The sequence below is a fragment of the Olea europaea genome, chromosome 1, assembly GCF_002742605.1.
Source record: "Olea europaea var. sylvestris chromosome 1, O_europaea_v1, whole genome shotgun sequence".
In the NCBI taxonomy this organism is placed as follows: domain Eukaryota; kingdom Viridiplantae; phylum Streptophyta; class Magnoliopsida; order Lamiales; family Oleaceae; genus Olea; species Olea europaea.
Genome location: NC_036237.1, coordinates 26,774,760 through 26,784,039, shown reverse-complemented (window position 1 = coordinate 26,784,039; position 9,280 = coordinate 26,774,760). Strand labels below are relative to the sequence as shown.

The 9,280-nt window shown below is 31.4% G+C and overlaps 1 protein-coding gene across 1 annotated transcript; it reads left to right on the top strand.

The window, feature by feature from the left end:
- Nucleotides 1–805: 805 nt before the first annotated feature.
- Nucleotides 806–6,514, top strand: LOC111399138 (protein indeterminate-domain 5, chloroplastic-like). Its single transcript, XM_023026382.1, has 4 exons — nucleotides 806–1,433; nucleotides 1,558–1,954; nucleotides 3,302–4,540; nucleotides 6,326–6,514. Exons 1-3 carry the CDS (start codon nucleotides 1,307–1,309, stop codon nucleotides 4,500–4,502), a joined length of 1,725 nt encoding a protein of 574 aa, XP_022882150.1. The 5' UTR covers nucleotides 806–1,306; the 3' UTR covers nucleotides 4,503–4,540; nucleotides 6,326–6,514.
- Nucleotides 6,515–9,280: the final 2,766 nt, after the last annotated feature.

Here is a 9,280-nt window from a genome sequence, read left to right as displayed (position 1 = left end):
TAAATACTTTCATTGATGTCAAAAATTCAATTAGCATCATAATATCCCTCGAGTATATGAGGGAATTTGGTATAATGTATTCCCCAATTTAGAGTGTATCTCAAATATTTCAAGACTCAAATAAGAGCACCCCAATATTCACGATTAGGATTACTAGTATACTTGTTAAGTCTATCGACCGAATATGTTATATCAAGTTTTGTACAATTCATAAAATACATGAGACTATCGATCACTCTAGCATATACATAACAATAAAATATAAGTTCAATTAAATGTGAAGATATGAGACTAGACCTACAAAACATTACATGGACTACATAGCAGAAATTGAACGAACCCATGATTTGAGATGAAACTTTCACTCTTCAAGTCGAGAACCAAACAATGAATAAGTTTTATTTATAATTTTCATGAAATTCTCCTGCTTTATCTATCCATCCAATGTATAGCAGTTTTCAGATGACCATTTTGATGCACTATTAACGGCTAATGCAAGAAACGATAGCTACTACAAGAACTGAATATTCTAAAGCATTTGCTTCCGAAAGAATTTAAAGCTACCTTGAGCTGCTCTCATGTTAGCCCCAAGATATTGGTCTCTCATGAAATCTATAGATAAAAATATGTTCGATCAATTGTGGGACATGCTCTAAATTGGATCCAATGTACTATGAACTTGCACAATCTACACTGCGTTGACAGAAAGTCAGGCAATAAGTATCGTACAATAACGGGAAAATCAAACACATATTGTGGGCAACACAAATCCTTTTCATCAAGTTGCTCTTTTTATTAGATTGAGGAAGAGAAAAATCAATGAAAGAAAAAGAGGGGAAAAAGAAATAAATGTTGTGGATATGTCTGTGTTTGTGTGGGCTTGACAACAAGGCATATAGATGAACCTGAGTACAGCATCTTTTTCGAAAACTTCATTTCATTTAAGGCAAAGCAAGATAGCTTTTATCTCTAGCTAGCTAGCCAACCAACCATGGGTTGATATATACTTCTCTCTATACATATCTGTTTCTTTCTTTTTCTCCATATGTGTTGTTTTGATTTTAGCTGCTTTTATATGTAGTTGAGATTATTTATATCTTTCTGGTTTTACTTTTGATTAATTTGCATATCTGGGAGTTTGAGAAGAATTTGTTTTTGAATTCTGATATAAGATTTGCAAGGTTCTCAAATTGCATGTGGAGTTGCTAATTTTTGGGCTGCAGAGATTTCCAATTGAATATTGAGGGCTCTGATTGATTAATTAGTACTTGGAAAAGAAGAAGATAAAATAAAGGGATTGGATTCAATGGCAGCTTCTTCATCAGCAGCATCTTTTCTTGCAATGAGAGATCAAGATCAGAATCAAATGAAACAACCATCTTCATCAACCGCTCCACCGCAGAAGAAAAGAAAAAATCAGCCTGGAAAATCAAGCAAGTACCAAACACTTGAATTCAATTCTCCTTAATTTTCTGATAGATTTCATTTTTCATTTCCAGAAAACCCTAAATTTTAAAAGATTGGATGTTATTTTTTTTTAATTGAATTCGATGACAGATCTAGATGCAGAGGTGATAGCACTATCTCCCAAGACCCTAATGGCTACAAACAGGTTTGTTTGCGAGGTCTGCACCAAAGGGTTTCAAAGAGAGCAAAACCTTCAACTGCACAGAAGAGGACACAATCTGCCTTGGAAACTAAGGCAGAAGACAACAAAAGAGGTTAAGCGAAAGGTGTATTTGTGCCCAGAGCCCACGTGCGTACACCATGACCCTTCAAGAGCACTAGGAGACCTCACTGGTATTAAGAAGCATTACTCAAGAAAACATGGTGAGAAGAGGTACAAGTGTGAAAAGTGTTCTAAGAAATATGCTGTGAATTCTGATTGGAAAGCTCACACAAAAACCTGTGGGACTAGGGAGTACAGATGTGACTGTGGAACTCTTTTCTCAAGGTAAGAAATTATTCTAGATCGAATCAATCTGGGTTTTCTAGCTAATTCAATTCTTTGTACTAATAATTATTTGTTGGGTTTCAATTTCATTCAAGAAAGATGCTAAAATAAGTGAGCCTGGTGTACACAGATGTAGAGTTAGAGAGAGAAAGTTGTTGAAACACTTGTCTTCTTCGGTAATAGGGTTTTTGATTATTTCAAGTAAAAAGTCTTTTTTATCAGTTACAGATTCTCATAGAAATGGTCCTTTTTTTCTGACTCTGCATACAGTTTTGGTTGATTTTTGAGTTGTATTTTGAATTTCTCTTGTTTGGATCATTTGTGGAGAAAAAAATGACTACACGTGAATTTATCTTTGGAAAAAACGCCATGATCGACGTAGAAGCTTTCGAGAAAAAACATATGTATATGTCACTACCTTGCCGCCTGGGGACAACCATCCTTTGTCCCATTGAAGTTTTAAATTTTTTCTGATTCAGTAAGTAAAAGTTTAATCTTTACCAGGTTTGTTCTTTTCTGGGTAGGCTAGATTCTTACAGGTCTGTACTCTTGCAGATAAACCTTTTCATGATAACATTTTGAGAATCCAAAATCCAATTCATTCACCATCTCTCTCCTCACATACACACACACTGATATTAATCCTTGGAGCTGTGTTTTTTTCCGATACTTGAGAGCATCTCAAATTCAATAATGTGAATTATTGTACCATGTAAGCCTTTTGGAATGATATGCCACACTTATTAGTCCCGTTTTGGAGATGCACTTTTAATTCTATACCTTAAAGATTTGTAGGAACTGCTTATTCACATTAAATGACTTTTTGATTGATAATTTTGACCATATTGTACGATTACTCTAAGTTGTATTTATTTTACAAGCAGTCTTCTTATGGTAGGTTATAATTTGTTGATTGATCAATCATTAAAGAATTTCAGAAATGATCTTTCAATCTCATTTTTAATTCCTCTCTGTGTATTTCTGCAATTCAAACAATTATTCTACCAACTATATTCTATAAGGATTCTCTAGTTGAAGACTATGGAACAAAACAATGTTATTTTTTTATTAGAACTCAATTAAGCCTCATTATTAGAGAAAAACTAATAGCTTTGACCTCTTATTTCAGTTAATCAGTATGATTGAAAAAAAAAAAAAAACCTTGTCTACTTCTTGTTTCTTAGTGAACCCTAATTAATTGACTGTTTAAATGCAGAAGTGACTCTTGGAAATGCTTTAAAATGGATGAAAAATTACTACAATTCGACGTTCCTAGTTGTTTAATTACATGTATCCGTATAGTCTAAGTTTTTTTTTTTTTTTAACTATGTATATGTTTTATTGCAGGCGTGACAGTTTCATCACTCATAGGGCTTTCTGTGATGCACTTGCTCAAGAGAGTGCAAGAAATCTTAATCCAACCTCCATTAGCAGCCATTTATTTGGCAGTAGCAACATGAGCTTAGGCATCTCCCAAATGTCCAGTGGACAAGATCAAAACCAGCAGCAGGCATCAGCTGATTTACTGCACTTGGGTAGTGGAAGATCTGGTCAATTTGATACTCTCATCGGCTCGACCTTTCAGCCGTCGCAGACTCTGCCTTCTTCAGCTCTCTTCCTGCCCGAATCGAACCATGATAATCAATCTTCACACGGGTTGCTGTCGAACAAGTCACTTCATGGCCTAATGCATTTCCCTGAACTTCAGAAAAATCCCAACGCATCTTCTTCGTCAACCGCCGGTCTGTTCAATCTCAGCTTCTTTTCAAACACTAATGGGATCGACAATAACAACAGCATTGCGAACAGTAATAACAGCAACAACATATCTTCATCCTTGTTGTTTCCAAATCAGTTCAATAATGGACATTCCGGTGGCAATGGAGGCGGAGAAGGATCAAACCTTTTCTCTGCCGGTAATCTCTTGAATACTGATCATTTGAGTGCTGCTATCCCTTCCCTCTACAGCACATCCCTTCAAAGCCACTCAATCAATACAACACAAATGTCTGCAACTGCACTTCTTCAGAAGGCTGCTCAACTCGGTTCGACAACCAGCAACACCAGCGCTTCAATCCTCAAAAGCTTCGGCACCTCATCCTCGAGCGGCACAAAAAGTGATCAACCTTTTAATTCAGCGAATAACTTTGGAATGGTCTTTGGGGAGAATAATGGGAATAATTTCAATGACCTAATGAATTCCATCACAGATGGAAACTCATCCATTTTCGGAGGCGGATCAGGAGGGGTGAATACTCATCCATATGGTGGTAATGCACAAGTGAATGAATATGGAGGATACAGCACCAATAAACTGAGCTTTGAGCAGCCATTGCAGAAACACCACAGTCCAAGTTTCAGCAACTTGGAGCAAGGTAGATTGACAAGAGATTTTCTTGGAGTTGGGCTTGTTGGGGAGATAGTAAGAAATGTAAGCGGTGGATTTGGGCAGAGAGAACAGAAACATGGCATGGATTTGAGCTCATTGGATTCAGAAGAAAAGACTGCGCAGAAAAGCCAACCTTTTGGAGGCGGGCGTTTTCAATGAAGAGAAATATATGAACAAGAGAAAGCATAAAAGTACAGGTGCGTCAATTAAATTGCTTTTTGCTACATTGAATTTCAGTATTAAAAAAAGATGAAGAAGAAGAAGAAGAATCAGAATCGGAATCCATTTCAATTGAGTTTTAACTTTTTGTTTTTGTCAGTCTTATTTGGAGTTGGTCAGTTGTTTTCTTGAGTGTTTTCGCATTGTAGTCCTTATTTTCTGATAATCAAATGGGATACCGTGTTTGTTATGAAATTATTCCCATTGTAGAAATTAAAATCTAAGTTTTAGTTTAAATGAAAGTTAATAATTAATTTTAATCATTTATGAAATTCATAATCATTCAACTACACATTTATTAACCTAAAAATCCGATTTTAATCCGCACCAAACAAGGGTTATATATGATTTCTACTTTATATATATATATATATATATATATATAGTAATAATAATATAATAATAATAATAATAATAATAATAATAATAATAGAATTTACTTTCAACTACACATTTTACTGTATTTAAATTTTTTTTATCAACTTTTCAATTACACATTTTTTTAATTTTTATCGAAATTTACTAAAAATTTGATTTTTAGCCAAACCAAACAAGACTAATTTAAGTGTTTCTGGTTTAATCAGAGTCCTAGAAGTCGAAATAGAAATTTTATTTTTGGATTTAAATATATACAAATCGAATTTATATCTATTATGTGAAAAGCCATATTCGATTAAAGTTGTATGTACAGCTTGAAATGAGTCTATTATATCTTTAGTGATTGTATGTATGACTTGAACTTTTTATTAAGAAATACAAATAATAAACTAATATTTCGTATTTGCGCTTGAACGCAAATACTTACTTATTAAACTTAAGCTAAAAAAATGAACCTTCAAATACTTATTTGAATGTATTTTACGTAGATTTTGATAAAAATTAATGAAATTTATAGTTAAAAAGTTGTAGGTTCCATTAAATGTATGATTAAAATTATTTATTGATTTTAACTTAAATTTTCATTAAATTAATTTATACCAAATAGGGGCTTCATATTTTTCAAAAAAGTATTCCAATCAATTTTGAATTCTTAAATCCAGACGATTGTTTATTCATAAGGTTGTCATAATCTAATTGTTGTGATTATACACTAGCTAGATGAAACAATTATGTATGTAGAGAAAATTAAAAATATATATATCAATGGTTATTGAAGGATCTAGGATTTAATTAACACGTGTACAAATATCATATTAATAACAAAATTTGAGATTGTATGAGAGGCTAATATCTATGATTAAGACAATGTTGAGAATTTATGAAAAACATTAGGGCTAACCCTTTTCTCCCGTCCCATGGTCTTGTCCTTCTCAGCAATTATTTCCTTTCATTTTGGTTCCTGTCTTTACATGCATTGTCCTGTACAAGTCACGGGTGCTGTTTTTTTTTTTATACTAATTACAATATTTGGCACATTTTTCATGATCTTACAATATTGAAAAGATTGCGAAACAAATTTATATTTGGTACACATTCTCTAAAATATCGCTTTCACAAAATTTATTATAAAAAAATCTACATGAAACATGTTCAAGATTTGTATGAAATTTACCACTTTCTTGGTTTAACTAAAAATAAGAATTTTAATATATTTTGTTAAAAGTTGATGATACGTATGGTCGTAAAATTGAGGATCCCATAAAATATGTGGTTAAAGTTAATTATCGATTTAGACTTAAATTTTTATCGATTTTTGTAACTAAACCAAATAGATGTTTATTCTTGAAAAATTAGTTGCTAAATGCTTGTTATGATTATTGCAGGAATTTCGATTTTGTTCAAGGGGATGCTTGCTTTGTTGATGGAGCCAATCCAACTTTGAAGAAGTAGATGTTTTAGCAGGACAACTTATTTTATGTATAACTTTTGTGGGACTTGTTTTATGTTTTCTTAAATTTTCAGACAAATAGACGAGGGAGGAATTAATTCCTAGAAAAAAATGTGTTGTTTTTTGTTTTTGCTTTAAAAACTATATATATATATATGGTTGAAAAAAGTTTTAGATTTACGTGTAATATTATTTTATGGAAGACTATATTGTTGAAAATAGAAGAGAGAAAAATGAAATTTAATTTAATGGGGACCAAATTGGGGCTAAATTTTTTAACATTTACAATAACATTACAATACTCTGACTAATGACATACCCAATTTTAACTCTTACAAAATAATGTAGTTCAATTTAAAATTATACAAATAACAAGTTGTCTAATAAGATACATTCACCAATATATGCAAATTATCAAAAAGTAAATAATAATGCTAAAACTTCGATGATTCCATCTCATCAATTCATTTACTTCAAGTCTTCAAATCTACATAAAATAAATGAAATATAAATTAGAAGTTACAGAAATAAAGTATTTTTAAGTATTACAAGTACTTTCCAACCATTTAAATTAAAGTGTAACGTTATTTGTACATAATGATATTTCATGTCATCATTTTGTATTCCATTATATACAAATAGCATTACCGTTAAACTAATCATCCATTGCTTGATTTATTACACTCGGAAATTCTACAATAAATAATTGAAAAAGTAAAATTAACAAAATATAAGTAAATGAAAATTTGTCTAACTAATAAGATTTAACATGAAAAAAATAATATATATTTTATTAACTGTCTCAATATCTTCGTAGAACCTTGTTTTTTCATTGCAAATTTTATCTTGGAAAACTTGCAAAAATCTAGATGACTCCCTTAACCAGTTTTGTGTATAAATCAAGGCCTCAACTATTTTAAAACTGAAAGAACTCTTATATGGATCAAGAATGCACCATTCAATACTAAATGCTGACTCAAAAGCAACTGTAGATACGGGAATGACAAGTACATCCCTTACAATCTTAGATTAAAAATTCAAATTTTGATTTATTGATCATTCCACTAATTTAAAATGTCAAAATTTCCATCAGTAGCTTCTTGAGTGGGTTCAATTAATTTTGGCAAATGAAACAGGAAAATGATATTTTTGGACTTAATTAACTAGTTGACAAATTTATTTAGAATTTTTTTTATAAAAAAATTGGCTTATGTAATAATATAAAAAAAAAATTTAAAAAAATTAGAGAAATTCAGTTCATCTAGAATCGAAAACCGAATTAAACAGTTCTCGATTTAATATCCGAATACCCATTTAGGTATTTAACTTAAGAATAATCGAATTGTTGGAAGAATTTTGTGAATAGTGACGTCGAAATAAGTATAATGATGGTGACAAAGTCGAGGCAAGAGTTGGACTCTTAGTCCTTAAGTCGAATTTGCCCCGTAACGGTGCCTACGGATTTCGGCAATCGACTCCCAAGATACAACGGCTACACTTGTGTTTGTAGCACTCCAAAACACAAGTACAACGAACCAAATGTAGGCTTATGTACTCCAAGGATGAAATGAAAGAAAATCAAAATAAATGAAATGATTTTTATTTTGGATAGAAGAGAGGATGAGAGACGTTTTTGCATATCAAACCGTGTGGAATAGGACACCCAAAGGGTCCTATTTATAGACCATGAAAGGGTGTAGACGAAATGGTTGAGGTCGATCCCCGTTTGTGCGCCCCGAAGCGGCGAAGTGGCAAACAATTTTGCCTAAACGGATTGAATCGAGCTTTTGAATATTTGGCCGAAGTCGATACGAACTTTAACCGATTTTCAATTCTCGATTTATTTAACCAATATCCAACACGAATCAAATCAAACCACTTGATTTGGTTTGAGAGTTTTGTCCAATCCTAAATAAATTTTATATTTAATATGTCATTATACATTTTAAAATTCTGAACTTCAATTCTCATGTTATAACAAGACAAGTCCTCACACTACACATTTGTAAACATTTGGAATGACGGTGCTAAAAATAAAAGGCTAGACATCCCAGTGCTGCTTTGAAAGATTTGGGGATCCTTGATTAAGTTCAGTAAAATACATGTTTAAGGAAAAGAAACTAAGAGTGCGTTTGATTGCGAGTATGAAATTTGTATGGAAAGAAATTTCTATGGAAATTATTAATTAAATGTGTTTGATTGATTTAATTTTCAACTTAGAAATTATAATATTTGTTCATTTTTTATTGATGAGTAGATGAAAGAGAAATGTGATAGATGAGAGAGACAGAGAGTGAATTATTTGAAAAATAAAAACCACATCTTTCTAAAGAAAATATTTTCCTTATTTTTGAAAAAAATATAATCATGTGACTAAAAGTTGAAAAATATTTTTCATGAAAAAATTGTCAATCAAACACCCAAAAAGTAAGAATTTGGATAAAGAAAAATGCCAATCAAACACATACTAAATCACATATTCAATATCTTCATAAATTAATACATAATAAGTTATCAACTTATTAGTTGATTTCATATAATCCCAACATTAGTAATGTGTAGGGTTTAATGGACTCAATTATTTTTAATATAGTGGTTTAAAAATTGACAAAGTAATACATGATCCTAATATTTAGTCCCTGTTTGGACGTCATTTTTCTATTTTTTTTTTCAAATTCATTTAATTCACATCCCAATAAAATAATTTTGCACGTGGATTCGTAATTTTTTACTTTTTTTTAACCACACAATCTCTAGAAAAATCAATTGCACAAAATTCATTCTAAAAAAAAAAAAACTACCAATTAGGAGCTTAATTTTTAAAATAAGTTGGATCTTAATGTGAGGATCACAAAGAGAGGGATAAAAATATGGCTCAAAATTCAAACAA